The sequence below is a fragment of the Anguilla rostrata genome, chromosome 10, assembly GCF_018555375.3.
Source record: "Anguilla rostrata isolate EN2019 chromosome 10, ASM1855537v3, whole genome shotgun sequence".
NCBI classification, from domain to species: Eukaryota; Metazoa; Chordata; class Actinopteri; order Anguilliformes; family Anguillidae; genus Anguilla; species Anguilla rostrata.
This window is the reverse complement of record NC_057942.1, coordinates 34,957,786-34,974,708: the sequence shown is the minus strand read 5'-3', so window position 1 is coordinate 34,974,708 and position 16,923 is coordinate 34,957,786. Positions and strand designations below refer to the sequence as shown.

Genomic DNA, 16,923 nt, shown 5'->3' with positions numbered 1-16,923 from the left:
GATAAGTGCAAATTATTATAACGGCCGTGACGCGGTGCGCTAGCGCGGCTAACGTTCGGGCCTGTTGTTTACAACCCCGCCGGTGAGTCAGATCTGTAATTAACTCTGGGAGGAAGTGGTGCCAGTCGCCTCGGCTCTCCCAGAATCCTCGGGGTGGTGCAAAGTGGGTCGCCCCCCGCACCTCCCCCCCCCACCCACCCCCCCCCCCCCGCCGCGCGTGCCTCTGTACGCATTCTTCCTTTCTCCCAACTCCAGACTGAGCCCAGAGCCTGTCTGCTGTTTAATTCCATTATCTTACCAGAACTAACGGTGCTGGTGAATTAGGGTTAATTAAGCGCTGCTTTCCAGACACTGAACGTGGGACGCGTTACACCGAGCTAAGTTTCAGCATATGCGAGCACCGTGTTTTCCTTAATTAGTGGTTGTCTGCATTTTCAGGTTGTCTAAACCTGTTCCTCAGTGTCAGATGGCTTATGGGGAGGCAACCATGTTTTTTTTTTTGGTTATATAAATGGCTTGTGTGTGCTAACAGTCATTGTACACTCTGTGCTCTGTTACAGTCAGTACATTGATTAATAAGTTGGGTTGCTCCCATTATCCGTGACCACATGACACTGAATTAGCATTCAGCATTATTTAAAAAAAAAAATTAAATAAAATTCTAGAACGAGAACTACAGCGGAAAATGTAAAAGTTCTCCATGCATTGTATGAACTCACCTCAGTCCTCACGGCCTGTCAGATGAGAGCCACTCTTTGTCAGACATTGTTTATAATTTGTTAATCATTTTTCGTTTTAGTTTACTTTATTATTTATTATTAACAGTATTATTCACATCAAAAGGTGGCACCAGCTCATTTCGGTTTGTTTGTTGAAGGCATAGAATAAACTGAAGGCATCTCCAGAAGAATGTTAATGGCGCTCTACTGTTTAACTATGAAGAATGGGAAATTTAGGGAGTGTGTTTGCATTCCTATCTGTGGCATTGTTTTCTTAGCATGGCTTGCTCAGGTCTTGCTCATGTGTTGAAACTGAGCGGTGGAGCCATAGCATGTTTTGTTCCTAAGTTTTAGTGCATCTGCTTTAACTAGTCTCTGTTTCCATCCATTTGTCAGCCTGGGATCGATTTACACCTTTGGGCCTTGGCTTCATGTGAGTCTCACAGGGCTTTCTTTATATAAAACTGAGACTCAGGCCAAGCCAGTTATCACGATTGATAACTTTTGTCATACGCACCTGTCTAGTCCATAGTGCACTGGGCTTGAAAAGAAATGCTTTGAATACCGTTTAAACAACCTACAGCAGAGCCCGTTCCTCACAGGTGTCCGCTGGTTTGCTTTTAGTCTATATGTAGCCTTAATTACAGTTTGTTTAATTGCAGCCATTTTGTAAAGGATTCTCTCAAGACTGTTGTTTGTGAAGCGTGTCTTTTATGTTCAGTGTCGGCAGAACGGGGGGTGTCGTTTGGTTTGTGGAGTTCACAGTCCTCCCCGAGCGAAAACCGAAGGAGATGCTTCTGGTATCAGTTTTCGTCACGGGGGGGCTGCTATAGCTGTTATTACGTGGGTGGCTGAAGCTCCCCAGGACTGCGTGTGCACTGTACTCTGGAACAGAGCTGCCTGTCACGTCCTTTAAGTGGCGGGCTTAGCGTTGTTTAAAGAGCGATGGGGGGGGAGGGAGAAGGAGAACGGAAGAGAGAGCATTATCGGGGCTCTGCGCGTTGGGCGAGCCGCAGCTGTGGTCGTCACGCTGGTTTCTCTCTGGGTGCGGTGGGGTTTGCGAAAGACCCAAGGGGGCCCGCCGTAGACCGAGCCTGTATCAAAGTCACTCAAGCGGCAGACAGCCGCCGCTTCTGACAACTGATAACTCCCAGAACGGCCCAATCAAATAAGTACCCCCCCACACCCCGCCTCAGCCTGCTGAAATGAAAACGACTCCCTGCGTGCAATTACTTAAACTCGTTAAAGAAGACGGGCCTCAGATCTGGAGGTCATCTGTTTCCGAAGCTCAGCTCATTATTATTTGTGTGTTTTCCTGAGGTTTGTTTGGTGGAAGAGATAAATTCATTTTCACTCTGCGTCGGGCTCGCTTCAGAAATGACAGGCCTTATGTATGGAATATATATTGCAAACCTTTGATCCTAAAATCACCAAATTAACCTGATATGCAATAATTATACCAATTTAGTGGCTAGATAGTCGGACTGTTTATCAGAAACCAAGGTGAGGCAGATCTAAAAGCACAGTTCAGATTAAGTCTTTTCATCCTGACGAAGCTGGGAGACATCATAACTCCAAAAAAATCCCAAAATGGCCGTTTGTTGCGGAGGCCTGCCGGGCCGGTAAATGTTTGTACGGCTCTTCCCGCGCTAGCCGCTGCCTCCCGCCAGTCTCTCGCCCTCAACCTCCCTCCCACCCTTTCTCCTGCTGTCACTTCCTTTCAGTCCTCCTCATTCACAGTGGAAGCTTAAGGATCAAAAAACAAACATTGACTTCAGGAGCATACTCTGCAGTAAAGGGGAGGGGAAAAGAGTGGGAAATTGGGAAAGCCTCTTTTGAAACCTTGCTAGCCTGACTATTATCTGCTGTCTTGGTGTTTGTTGTTTCCACTGAATAGATCATTAATGAAAATAGAGAACATTTCTGAGAACGCTAGTCATTAATGAGAGGATGTTTCAGAGCCACTACTTCGGTTCCACTGCTTCTGTGGAGTTAATTGCATAATTGTGGGTTTGCTGGGGGGAGCTTAGCTACATGTCACACACATGTCCAAGTGGTCATTTCCTCTTGAGCTGAATAGGTTCCCTATTCCTCTGAAAAATAAGCAATTTTTGAAATTCCTCTGATGTAATTTGCATGCATTCTGACTGGCTGGTAAATGGACTTCCGGGCAATCTCGCTTTGGCCATTCTGAAGCGTGCCTTTCTGATACCATCTATTGTTCATCTAGTGGAGAGTGCCTGAGCATTTGCTGAGCTCTGGTAATGGACTTGGCTGTCCCTTTGATTTCAGATTGAATTAACCTTTTTTTTTTTTTTTTGAAGGGATCAATTCCGGAGATGATGTAATTCATATGGCAAAATACGACTGTTTACTATTTCATATAAATTATAGCCTACAGAAGGCAAAACAGTATTGGCCTGTTCTATGTGCTGAAGGCATCTGCAAGATTAAATACAGCTTATTTTTGGAAAACATCTGCTTACAAATATGCTTAACACATGCTTGCAGAAATAAAGCTGTACTGGTCATTTTTAGCATCCCTATTTTCCCTCTCAAAATTTTTCGGGAAATCGTATGTATTTAGTTAAAATCTTAAAGTCCTGATCTGATACAGTACCAAAATTAGAGTCACTGTTAAAACAGTTAAGAGGATTTGGGTGTCTGTCATCCTATCTCACTGGATATGTGTCAGAATGACAGAATCTCTTAATTTATACAATATGGCATGTGGCTGCTCAGTGAATAAGGGAGATAAATCGCCAGATGATGTGGAGAGGACATACATCTTGGATATCCAGCATACAGTAGCGTTTGGCCATTCAGTACTGTACCAGAAACCTAACTCTAGTCTTCAAGAGTCTTTTGAAGCATTACATAATGTTAGAGCAGCAAGTGTAGCAAGCTTTGAATACACAGTGCACACAAAAGCATGCGCTGGCCGAGAATAAGCTCATTGAAAGCATGCAGTGTGCAAGCCCTTGATGACATCATCGGGTCAATGAGTAATAAAGCCAGTTGTGTTAGGTGGCATGGAAAGCAGTATCTCTGTCAGTGTCATAGTGGTTAATGACCATTTTACATCATAGTTTTGTCATATTTGTAATGTGGTGTCGCAGTAGTGGCTTGAGCTGCTCAGCTGTTGATTCATAACTGGGGAGAAAAGTTATTCATGTTGAAAAGCCATTCATAATGTAGTCATTTCAAGGGAAATGTGTTTAATGTTGTCCAAAGCTGTCCCCAGAATTTGGCTTTTCATGCATTATCAGTTCATTCAGTTAATTAGTTTGGCTTTTAGTTTAGTATAGGTGTAGTATTAGTTTTACCGTACGTACAGTATTGCTTGCAGCATTATATTGCATGTCTCTTCTCTTTAATAAAGTTATAGGATAATGAGATCTTCAAAGCTGCTCTGTAGTTATCATCTGTGAAATTTGCATGTTAGTATGCTTTATAAAGGCTTGTCCTGTGATGTGACAACTAAACAGATGGATATTAATTTTCACCATTGATCAAATAAGGGTGCATTTTCGTGGCTGCAGCTTCTGCTGCTGATGTGGCAGTGTCGACATAAACACGCCCCCTTTCAAAGCATGTGATGTCAGCAGCTGTTACCTTTTGTAAAGGAACCATTGGCTCTGAGGGTGAATTTAGCAGGTTTATTATCTTATGCCATTTAGAGAGCCCAGTATTCAACTGAGCTTTTGTACCCACAAACCCCAAGGCTTAATTCACCAACAACTGCCTGATAAGTAACATATCATGCAACATATGGAATGCATGCTTTTCAAAGCATTATAGAATCCCATGACACTTGTCCAATGATGTGAGAGTATGCAAATTAGAGGGTTACCAAGATGGTCAGATGAGAAACTGAAAACTGTGGAAAAGCTGTGTTTGATGTGGGAGTGGGGAATGTCTCATTTATGCCCAATATGCCAGCTGTGTATTTTATGCTTTTTTTGTACATGTCATTTTAGGCTCAGATTAGGCATCGCAAATGCAGGCAGCCTTATTGATCTCTTGTGCCTTCACGCAACACTAAATTTATCAGCTATATGTTACAAGCACCATGTTAAAAAATAGTGGACAGTTCGCATTGCTATATGAATTTAGATATATTTGTGAGATTTCTAGCTCCCACCACTGGTTAGATAGAACAAACTTCCATTGGGTTTTTCTGACCATTTATTTGGGTTTGAATTGTATTGAATATGTACTCTATTAGATTTAACTAAGTAAATTATTATTATTTTTGGTCGGAAAATGACATTTGCTGTCTGCAAATATAGAGCCACGGCAGAGAGAGGAGGGCATGCTCTCAGTGTTTCTCACATCTTTCTCACAATGCCCCTGTGGCGTCCAAAAACTCACATGGTCTGCTGTGCTGTCATCGTTTCTACGGGAGGGGTTCTCTTTGCGAGGCTGCGAGGCTGTGAAATTGGGTTTCCCTGGCAGCCGCACGCTACATTCCTCAGGCCCACAGTGGGGTGTGGGAGAAGCTAATGCCAGCTCCACCTTTCTCAGGCTTTTCCGTGATTTGAAAAATATGTGCGGCCCAAGGTACACACAGAAAGCGACTGTGGATTTATATCTTCTTTCTTTGCCTCCTGCTCTCCCCCTTAGCGTGTCTGGTTTGAATCTTTTAGCTTTCGCAAGGTCAGCTGTTTGGCAGCTCCCATTTAATAATGGCAAAGATTCCCTATCAACTACAACAAGATATACAACTCTGTAGTTTTCCCATTTAGAAATTTTAATTCCCGGGGTGTTTAATCCCACACGGGTCAATAACGACGGTTGCTTTTGCCTGTCCTGTGATTGTTTCTGCAGTTTACGGAGCTGGATAAACTGGAAGATCGGGGGCGGATGGAGGGACAGAAAGGATGCTGTCGCAGCCCAACGCCCATGAAGTTCCGAAGTCGATCCCAAGGTCAGGAATACCAACCCGATCTACCACAATAATACAGCCGTGCTTATTCAGCATTATATTCTCTTTCTTTTTCTGTTTTATGAATAAAAAGTGCCCACTAAATGAGGAATCATGCATGCGTGAGTGTGTGTGTCTTTGTGTGTCTTTGTGTGTGTTATGGAAAAAGGAAAAATTCATTAAAATTTATGAACTAATTCATTCACTTTAATAGATATTAATTATAAAAACAACCCTCATAAAAGGTTTCTAGCGTGCTGGATAACTAAGTAGCTAAGGCAACAGTTAAGTGGGGAAAATTAGCCATCACTTCACGTGTAACCTGAATATGGATGTGTATGTGATTAAATACAGGGCTGCCATCCTAGTGATACTGCTGCTTAAAGTTAAAGTTTACAGTATTTATTCCACAGTTACCTGTTGGTAAATTATGAATCCGTCATTAGTCACTGCAGACCTCCTGCATTTATTGGTGTATGCGACTGACATAAGGGTCAGATGGGTTGTGATTGGGGGAGACTGACGACGGGCCTGTGGGACTTCCTGTAAGGTGGAGGGAGCCGCTTGGAGTCGGTTGGGGAGGACGACGAGCTGATCGTGGAGAACGGAGACGCGGGCAGCGACACGTCGGAAAAGCCGGCGCGAGGCGGGCGCAAGCACTCCCTGCCACAGCAGCTGGACACAGTGGGCATCAGACAGGTGAGTGGGCATCATTTAAAAAAATGCCTGTAATGTAGTGCATCAGGCAGGTTAGTGGGCATCAGGCAGACGAGTGGGCATCAGGCATGTGAGTGGGCACTAAGCAGGTGAGTGGACGTCAGTCAGGTGAGTAGGCATTAGGCAGCTGAGTGGGCATCAGGCTGGTTAGTGGGAATCAGGCAAGTGGGTGGGCATCAGGCTAGTGAGTGGGCATCAGAAAGGTGAATGGGTATTAGACAGGTCATCGTCCTTGCCAAAAACCCAGCAACTTAATACAGACAGGTGGAAACACAATGGCAAAATAAAAACCAAAACCATGATACTTCCCTAATAGACTCTTCCACGGATATTTCCTCCAGGAAGACCATGATAGCCTTATCAACCGCGTTGCTACTGTTGGAAACCTACTTTTGCTTCCTTGTAATAGAACTGTTGAGTGTTCTGTGGTTAATAATGCACATTCTGAACCAAAAAGCGTAATCCCTTGTTCTATTTGTAGACGTGTGCGTCTACTACGCTGTGGTTGTTTGTGTTTTCCTCTTGGTGTTTTCCAGTAGAGATTTCTAAAGGAAAATGGCCATTTAAAGGGGCGGTGTTGCTCTCTTCATGTCCGGTGGAGAGAGGCAGGCGGTGAAGTCCGGGCTGATTTGTGTGATAATAAACAGGAGGGCACATCAAAGGCCTTGCTCTGCCGCACAGGCTCTGCCCCCCCCCCCAGGCTCTTGTGGCAATTATGTGGCCGCCTGCGCTAATTGTTGTGCTAATCAGGAGTATCAGTAAGATGGAGATGTCTAAAGGGGGGGGGGCGGGGACTCTCTGACCACAGAGCTCCTCACTCCTCTCTCTCGTCCCCGTTAGTTCCCTCCAATTATGTTCTCTCTCCCTTCTAAAAATGGAGATTTGGAGGTTTTCAGGTGGCCTCAGTATGCCAGGAAAATGATCCAATGTCCAGAATCTCTGTGTTGGAAATGCTAATCACACAAACCAAAATATTGACAGTTGTGTGAAAGACTAACGAGATAGGAACCGTTTTCTTAGTGGACATACAGTATTTAAGGTCATTTTTTCTTTTGCTGCTGAACATTAGCGTTGTGTGTAAACTATGACCGCTTTGTCTTTTTGTGTGTTTGAGCACAGCTCAAAATTCTGGTGCTCAGTCAACAAGAAATAATATTTGTCTCCGAATGGTAACAGGCTCCCAAAAATGTGCGTGCAAGATGTGTGAGCCGGCTGTGCTGCTAAATAAATTCAAGGCATTGCGTTTCTCTGATATAATTTCCTCATACATGTGTTTGCACTAACGTAAGATCTGCAACGTGCTTTTTGTAGACCTCGTTCCCTTTGTAGAAAAGGTCCAAAATACGGAACACATGTAAACGTGAGGTTGAACACGTGTTGAACGCTTTTATTCTGAAACCGAGGAGAAAATGGTTCAGGTGAATGTGGAGCTGCAGGTGCTTCAGGTTAGTGGTTAGTGGGTAACTATTCCGAGAAGTTGTATACATATTTGCCGATGTTTAACGTGATCTACGCATGTTGTTTGTTTACTCGCCTCAGGAATATCAGATTGTTAAGAAATCGGCTCGTTCCCTGAGCACAGTTCAAGTGGAGTCTCCATGGCGACTGGCCCAACCATCCATTATCTCCAATATAGTGCTTATGAAAGGACAGGGCAAGGTGAGTTCCTGCCAGCTAGTGCTACTGTAATCACTGGAAAGACCACCACATGAAACATTACAGCTTAATGTCTCAAGCAGAGATGTTTTGATATTGTATTAAAACTGCCCAGCGGCATATTAAATGCATTAAATCGGTGGAGCGACAGCTCTGTTTGTTTTTTACCTGCATCTGAAAACTCTTTTTCTGCTGAGCGTTAATGCATTACACAGAAAAAAGACCTGTTGATTTGAATTTGCATGGATGGTTTTTCTCAATAGCCTTTGATATTTCAGGATATTTTAAATATATTGTATAATCAGCAAGGCTTTGGTAATAGACTGGCTTGCCTTCTTTTGTACAGGGCCTGGGGTTTAGCATTGTAGGCGGCCAGGATTCTGCCCGTGGAAGAATGGGAATTTTTGTCAAGACGATTTTCCCCAACGGAGCAGCTGCCGCTGACGGGAGATTGAAAGAGGGTATGTTTTACGATCTATTTAGCCCGATTGCTACACCAAGGAGGTTTTGGGTTTTGAAAGAGACGTCTTGTGGAGGAAGCGGGGTCCCCTTTTAATAAAGGAATGTCTGTCTGTCGCGTTGAACTCAATATAAAGCTGCTCCAGGCTGATATGTGGCTTTTAGGGGAACTTTCAGAAGCCAAAGCACGATTCGTAAGGCCGTGTTCCTGGATAGATCATCGGAATGACAGTTTAATGTTTTAGTGGAGCGCAAGAATTCTTACACGGGCCAAATTATGAATATGGGCTGAATGGAATGGGCAGTTATATAGGGGATGATGGGAATTGAAGTTCAGAGCTTGAAGTGGTGGAGTGTGATTCGTTCTCTCTCTCATCCCTCCTTCCTTCCCTCCCTCTCTCTCTCTCACACTCTCTTTCTCTCATCTCTCCCTCTCTCTCTCTTTTTTTCTCTCTCCTCCTTCCCTCTCTCCCTCCCTCCCTCCATCTCTCCTTCCCTCCCTCCCTCTCTCAGGGGATGAGATCCTGGAGGTGAACGGAGAGTCGCTGCAGGGTCTCACCCACCAGCAGGCCATCCAGACATTTAAGGTAACCGCTGATCTGGGATCAGTCTGTGAGTGACATGGGCCTGCATTACATCCAGTCTGGAAAAAACACAGACTGTGATTTAGGTCATATGCTCACGCTTGGTAACGGATTTACAGTAGTAAAGCTATGTGCCAGTCATGGCTTAGGCGCTACAGTGGACAAATTTCATACCAATACATTGGTTTTGTACACTGCTGTTCTAAGGCTGACAGTGTTAATGTAGCTGTTAATGCCCTGGAATAAACACACAGACTGCTTCAGTCTCAGGCTGTAATACTTCCAAGCAGCCCATCTGGGTCAAGAATCCTTTCGTGAGCCTTTTCGTGATTATACTGACAGGAGTAAGGAGAAAGGGTTTGAAAATGAGAGCAATATGGGGCTGTCTGCAACAATCTAGCCAGGAAAGTGAGTCTTTGAGAACGTCCTGTTGATGCTGTCAGCAGCCCCGCCCCTCAGCTGGAACAATCCCATTGTTGTGTCTTTGATTGGCAGCAGTGGGCTGGCTTTTTTCATTGTGAGCTGAGGGAAGGAGGCAGACTCACCTTTTCCCCCTCCCCCACAGCAACTGAAGAAGGGCGTGGTCACCCTGACGGTGCGGACGCGCCTCCGCAGCCCCAGCCTCACGCCCTGCCCCACCCCCACCCTGCTGAGCCGCTCCAGCTCGCCCAACTCCAACGCCAGCGGGGGCGCGCCCCTCCCGCCGCCGCCCTCCGAGGAGGGGGACGCGGCGACCCGCCGGGGGCCGGGGCCCAAGGACCGCATCATCATGGAGGTCACGCTCAACAAAGGTACGCGCGTGTCCAAAACCATCCAATGGGCCCCTACCTCAGGCAGGGCTGCCTGGCCCTGTTCCTGGAGATCTGCCGTCCTGCAGGTTTTCATTTCAACCCCTAATTTGGCGCACCTGATTCTACTAATTGTTGAATGGGGTGTGGCTTTGTTAGGGTTGGAGTGAAAACCTTCAGGACAGAAGATCTCTCGGAACATGGTTGGTCAAGACCTAAGGCTTTCTGGGGCAATAAGGTATACTCTTTGTTTTGTTTTTCATCAACATTATTTTTGATTACCATGGAATCACCTATAGAATTGGCTAGCAGTACCCCTGCATTTGAACTACATGCACTCCTCTGATGACTTGCCAGCCAGTGACTGTTTTTCACACCACAGGCCCCACAGTATCTCAGCAGAGCTAGCGCCGTTCAAAGGAAATATCTACTGCATCTCCCACTGAAAACAACTGATAAGCTTGCGGGTGCCTGCCATGTTTTTATGTGGAACTAATGCACCGTTAACCCTGAATGACCTGAACGCATCCTACCCAAGGCAGGCTGGACCCAATGCTTCCCAGCTGCTGCTCGCTCATGGTTGCAGTTGGGTAATAATATTGTTGAGGCTTGTATGTGAGTTATTGTACCCAGCCCAAGGACACAGTGGGTGCCATCAAGTACTGAGGGCAGGAGCCGTAAGTGTATTCTTTAGAAGAGCTAGTGATTTGGCAGTTGGCACCTGTACGGTGTGTGACCTGCTGCCACAGTAAGGCCATTGAGCACCGGACTAAACGGCAGTGTACGTGCAGATGGTCCTGCCAAAGCCCTAATGTTTATCCTGGAAAAGGAAACGTGTTACTGAGGAAATGACCGTCAGCAGATGGGAGAAATATGGAAATATCTCCAAGAACCTTTCCTCCCTTTTGATTTGTATCGCATGCTCATCTCTCTCTTGCTCATCTCACTGTTTCTGGGGTGTGTTGTGTGCTCTGCGAAAAAGATTTGTTGTGGATGTTTGTGTAGCGTCTGAGCGACGCAGAGAGGAATGTAGGTCGTGACCGGGCGTGTCCTGTGTTTCAGAGCCGGGGGTGGGGCTGGGGATCGGGGCGTGTTGCCTCACTTTGGAGAACAGCGCCCCCGGGATCTACATCCACAGCCTCGCGCCGGGGTCTGTCGCTAAGATGGACGGCAGACTGAGGTAGGTGGTGTTCCACAGCCTACAACTGCCACTCACAGCCTACAACAGTGAGTGGCTCACTTAGTTTTCTGTTTATTTTCACACCAGTTGTCTCACATACTGTGGAGTATGTGGGGGGAAAAAACATACTGTGGAGTTCTTGGTTATATGTTCCAAGTATTTATTAAAAACACTGTAAGGGCCTTGTACTTGCTGGTTTCTTGCTCATTCTGACAACGCCCACACGTCCACCTCTGGGCCTATATTAAAAAAAATATTAAAATTTCTCATCTGTTTACATGGAACTATATGTTGAATGTTAGCCATATTAAACAAGCATAAAAATAGACATGAACTGAGCACATTTTACAGTCTTCAGCTGGAGTTTTGAAAACATGCAAGGGAAACTAGTGAGCTATGCACAGCTGTGTGGTGAAGAGTTTCACCCTGCATTTTCGGTACAGTTGGACACCAACAGCTGTACATTCAAAGAGAATTTTCAATTATTGAGTGATGTCCAGATCATTTTTGTTAAAGAAAAAGAAACCGTTTCCCTTGCTAGATTGAAACCTATCGGACAGATAGGTGTGTGTGATGTGTCTTGCGGTCTTCCTGCGTAGGAGTGCTATTTCATTCTTCACACTTCTCTCATCTGAGGAAGGGTGGGTCACAATTCAGAGACCTCAAGGGAGAGGTTCTGGTGTGAACTCTTTCTCTGGAGGTCATACTTTAACAAGTGTGTGTGTGTGTGTGTGTGCATGTGCGTGTGCGTGTGCGCGTGTGCATGAGCTTTGTGCGTGTACGTGTGTGTGTGTGCATGTGTGTGCGTGTGTACAAGTGAATCCTTGCTTATCCACATCCTCAGTGTCAGTTCAGAGTTCCTCTGGGTAGCAGTGGTCTCTTTTATATCAATAAATAGTCAAACTTTGACTGACAATTGATGAAGACATCTTGCAATCATGTTCTCTAATGTCAGAGACATTATTAAGGTTGGGTCAATGAGAGTTAGTCCTCTGGAATTAGTCAATGGAAAGATTTGATCATTTTATGCACATAATTAGTTTTTTTTTCCTTTTGAAAGTTTTGAATGGAAATATTTGATTAAGTATGCAATTACAGTTTTTCACTACTCCCAAGGGGTTCCCCTTGTCTAGCATTTTTGAGTGTACTGAGGGAATTTATTCATCTCCCTTAAGTAATATTCCAGTAGCTGGTGCATTGCTGAGATTCTCTGCTCGCTGACAGAACGGAATATTATAATTGACTGACTGGATGATCCGGCGCTGTCTCTCTGTGGTTCCGCAGCCGCGGGGACCAGGTTCTGGAGGTGGAGTCCGTCAGCCTGCGCCACGTAGCGCTGAGCGAGGCCTACGCCATCCTCAGCGAGTGCGGGCCCGGTCCGGTCAGCCTCATCATCAGCCGGCACCCCAACCCCAAGGTAAGAGCCGCCTGGTCCTCGAAATGACCTTTAACCCGAGCCCCTGATCCGCCTCTTACTGGCTCTAACTGACCTCTTAGTCCTCAACGTGACCTTTAGCCAACCCCTCATTTTGGGTTTCTATCTAGACTTCTTTAAGCCACACTTAACCCTAACCAGACCCTTAACCCTCTCAACCAGTCATGCCTTTGCATTTACATGATATGACAAAACCCTTAATTTAGCTCTTAGAGGTCCCTTTCATCCTCATGTTAAACCATCTCTTTAATCTTCCTGTAAACCAAACACCTTCATCCTCAACTTTAACCTAACCCCAGCCTTTCATCTACACATTAACCCGGCCCGACCCCCTTAAAACACGTCCGCACCTTTGTACAATTGTGCCCCTTCGTCTACACCCTAAACGCTCCCGTTCCCTGCCCCTCTCCCTATAGAAAGACACGATCGTAATCTCCACAGGCACAGTCACAAGACCCCCCCCCCCCCCCCCCCCCCCCCCCCCCCCCCCGCCCTGCAAATGCGTGGCCTGAGGCCGGATTCCGTCCGCATTCCTACAGAGACGCAGACCAGAGACTCTCAGGCCCACCTCCCACCTGCTAGCGTGCTATTCGCTCCTCCGCAAGCCCACAAGATTGCGAGTGGCGTTCTCTCTGACCTTAGCGGCGCTCTCTCGCCGAGCGGCGAGACACCGCTCCGCGCCGAGCTTCGCGGTCGGGCTGCGGCGGTCGGGCGGGGAATGCGCTGACTTTGCACATATTTGATAAACGATCCCCGTTAATGAAGCTGTGGCTTCTACCAGACCCAGCTTCCCTCCTGACAGGGGTTAAGAACGCGCCCCCCAGAAGGCTCTTAATCACTCACAGAAGAACGGAAACAGCTGTCAGTCAGGCCTACCATACTAACTTTACAGAGCTGCGCGTTTAATAACACAAACAAAATATAATTCATTTTAAAGGATTGTGAATTTGGTGACCTCTGCATTTCCATTTTGTTTACTTTACCCGCTCTAGTCCTGCCCTGACCTCGTATTCACTCTCATGTAGTTTGATATTTCCTTTTTCAAATTTCAGACCTCTTCGTACCATAGACAGGAAGTGAAGTATTTGCTGCTAGACACAAAGAGGCCTTTCTCATAGCACTCAATTGAATATCGCCGCCACATTCCACTAACATCTTTTATAAATTAGTCCTCAAGAGTCGAGAACTGAATCACGTATACATTCACAACGCGCCATCTTTAAGTCCTGTGAAAAGCTCATTTGTATTCTTGATGTAATGAGTACTGTTCCTTTACTATGCTGTGTATTGTGTCTTGGGGTTTTATCGGACCAAGGTTCAGATTTTTGCTCTGAAAAGCTCCAAAACAAACAGCTCTTGCCTTAAATGAGGCAGGCCCACTTGTTCCTGATTGGTTGGTGGAGTCACCTGACCGGAGTCAAGATGAAATACTCTGCGTGGAGTCAAAGGAAGTCGAGGCTGCCAATACATCTACGATTCTGAAAGTGCTTCAGAAGTGCAGCATCAAAGCAAGCAAATATTTCACTGAATGCAAGCCAACAATTCATCCAAAGCTGGAAATAAAAATGTGAACGCCGAAGCTGATAGTTTCAAAAAATATGCAAACAATTAGCAACACGTTCACATTAACCTCAATTAGACTGGCAAATAAGCGTGTTCAGTAAGTGGAGTTAGTCCATTTGACGATAAGATGCTTAGATTGTGGACATAATTAAACCACAGACCGTAGCTGCCGATGTCACTTAACAACTTTAATGTGTCGCAATATGGTGCCATTACATGCATAAGTGGCAATGTTTGGCTAGGTTTTGGATAAATCTCGCAATACGTGTGGCCAAAACAGTTTCACATGAGAACAAGCCAAAGAAAAGCTGTACATTTGTTCAGCCCTCATGATCCCAGCTGGAATTTATGGTAATACTTTTGTTTTTCTGCCGTAAGTAACGCACATTTTCTAAGCAGATGGCGGCATTGGTCAGTTATATTACGCATAGGACTTTGTGCTGGGAATTCTTATATTATTTTTTGCGATAATATTTGGAAAAGGACTCTCAAAATAAATTGGCTGTCAAATATCTGCTGCTGTTTTCCAGTAACGAGGGCGGGAATTTATTGGCCAAAGGTGGATTATAATCCAGTTTGTGACTGACGACCTTAGTCTAAGTGCAGACTTTTTTTGCATTTCATATTCATGCTTGAGCAATTCTTCTTTTGCATTCCATTCTACTCATTTTCATGCAAAGCCACCAGGACAAAAGTATAACTGTGAATTGCAGGCTTTACTTTAGACTGTAATTTGTGCATCCATTGTGCCTTTTATGTTGACTTCTGTGATCTGGTGCCATCTGTTGGTCACATTTATTCTGAATGATTTGATATAACTGTGGCATTTGTGATGCATTATTTGCTTTTCCGATACCCCAGGGTGCACTGCTTCTTGTATTAAAAATCCAACATAGTCATGTAGGAGTTTCTCTGACTCTGAAATGTCATCCTGAAAATGTTTTTGAACATTTAATAGATATAAATACGCTACAGTTCCAGGTTTTAGAAATGCTTATTGTAACAAATTACATCAAATATGAATATTAGAAGCTTGTTTATAGCACCATTCGATAAAGCAAATGATACTGTGCATTTAGAGAAATTGACGAAATTGCATTGTGATAGATTATTTTCATTTCAGCCAGCCAAGCATACGCGTCGACAGTTATCAGATATTTTAACTCCCTTGTTTGTTTTCAGTTCACCTCCCTTGAACGTTCTGCCTGGAACACATGTTGCTGATTTATCCATTGAACGCCACACAGGGTCTTGGCATAGATACTTATCGGAAAAAATGGACGTGTTAGTTCAGTATAATGAAAAACAGGGGGGACTTGGTGGGAAGCAATCTGGTTTTCTCACCGGTTTCTCTCTGGCTATTGTTCAGGTTTCGGAGCAGGAGATGGATGAAGTGATCACTCGCACCACACACAGAGAGAGCCTGAGCAGGGAGGGGCAGCCGTCTCATGTGCTGGGTAGGTTGAGTCTAATTTTGGCTGTAGGGTGTTTTTGTGAAATGTGTTGATTTGTGTATTTTCAGCTCCACCTTAGGGGCCACACTGCATACATTCTGCTACAGACACAGTCTGTGATTGGACAGGGAGCTTCTAAGAGTGTTACAATCCATCTAATCGGCTGTCTGTTGCTCCTCCGTAGGACTGCCTTCCAAGAGCCCCTCTCCCTCTGTGAAAGCCAAGCAAAGCGAGGGAGGTTCCTCTCTCAGCTGGACCATGAAGAGGTTCCTGGAGCCGGCCAGCAGGGTAACCCCAAAACCGTTACACTATCACTGCAGACGAGACTAGCAAAAACAGCACTCAAAGTGCCACTAAGGGATATGTACATCTCAACAATAACACATGACACAAAGTTTGACCTCATTCTCTTCTCTCAGATGGCAAAAACACAGGGTCAAGAAACATGGGATTGCATTGCTTTGGAATACAGCTTGTTTAATTTGTGTGAGCTAAGATAGCTAATATTGTTTCTTGTAAGTCATTTTAATAACAGTACTTTTAATGGTAGGCCTATATTTACAGTGCTTTGTATGCATGAGTAACTTGGCACTTTGTACATTGATAATGTTTTTGGTTGAGATTTGAAAGAACATCTGGTCCTGGACAGGCACCGTTTAGACTCTGTCCATTTTGCCTGTGTATCCAAGTATACTGCAATTCACTATTTGACCAGACTACTTTGATCAGATATTGTTATTGGCAGAAGACGTAGCTAATTGTCCAATGGGGAGAATTATTGATTGTGGAACTGGAACATTTGTGATGATGAAATTGGCAGGAAACGTGAGGTCAGAAGATACGGTACAGAAGTTAATGTTCTTAAGGGCTGAGAGTCTGTGGTCATTGTGGTTTTTTTTGTCGGGAACCCTGAAAAGTGCCAAACTCTCAGTGCTGTGTAGGTATGGGGCATGCCCCGCCAAGCTGCGATTTGGCAGAGGGCCTGCCTGCCATCCCAATACAAATAGCAGACATGGAAAATCTTGTCGTTTCTGTTTAAAAGTTGAAGACTGAATCTCTCGCTCCTGTGCAGAGTTAAATAAAAGTTCTCCTGCTCGTGCTTCAGATCTGGGCCAATCATTAAAGGCCGCCCCCCCCCCCCCCCACGCCTGTCTGCTGGGAGAGCGGCCTTTTTTCGATAATCAGTTTAGCAGAGCAAGATGGCGTCCTGACGTTAACCTCCCGCCGTGATTACCTCCGCAGCAGGGGTCCTTGAGCTCGGAGGCCGAGCTGTCCCAGTACTTCCTGCACGACGTCCCCAGCCAGTCGTCCTTCTCGGAGAGCGTGGCCCTGGGCTCCAGCGACGATGACCTGCTCCCTCTCCGGAGCTGCAGCGCCTCCTTGGACCGCACCGGAGCCCAGCCTCACGGTGAAGATCTGCCCTTTCTGTACCAACGCTCGT

At 45.4% G+C, this 16,923-nt stretch overlaps 1 protein-coding gene across 3 annotated transcripts in view; it reads left to right on the top strand.

Moving 5' to 3' along the window:
- Positions 1 to 16,923, top strand: part of pdzd2 (PDZ domain containing 2) — a 90,874-nt gene that overhangs the window by 57,624 nt on the left and 16,327 nt on the right. For 2 of the 3 annotated variants that reach the window (XM_064296698.1, XM_064296700.1), the window contains 11 exons: positions 5,550 to 5,649; positions 6,197 to 6,345; positions 7,903 to 8,022; positions 8,366 to 8,480; positions 8,992 to 9,065; positions 9,628 to 9,853; positions 10,913 to 11,030; positions 12,315 to 12,447; positions 15,398 to 15,485; positions 15,667 to 15,770; positions 16,725 to 16,890. In XM_064296698.1, the coding sequence (XP_064152768.1) occupies positions 5,550 to 5,649; positions 6,197 to 6,345; positions 7,903 to 8,022; positions 8,366 to 8,480; positions 8,992 to 9,065; positions 9,628 to 9,853; positions 10,913 to 11,030; positions 12,315 to 12,447; positions 15,398 to 15,485; positions 15,667 to 15,770; positions 16,725 to 16,890 (1,393 nt within the window). The remainder of the gene's footprint in view (positions 1 to 5,549; positions 5,650 to 6,196; positions 6,346 to 7,902; positions 8,023 to 8,365; positions 8,481 to 8,991; positions 9,066 to 9,627; positions 9,854 to 10,912; positions 11,031 to 12,314; positions 12,448 to 15,397; positions 15,486 to 15,666; positions 15,771 to 16,724; positions 16,891 to 16,923) is intronic. The other variant, XM_064296699.1, reaches the window with a different exon arrangement.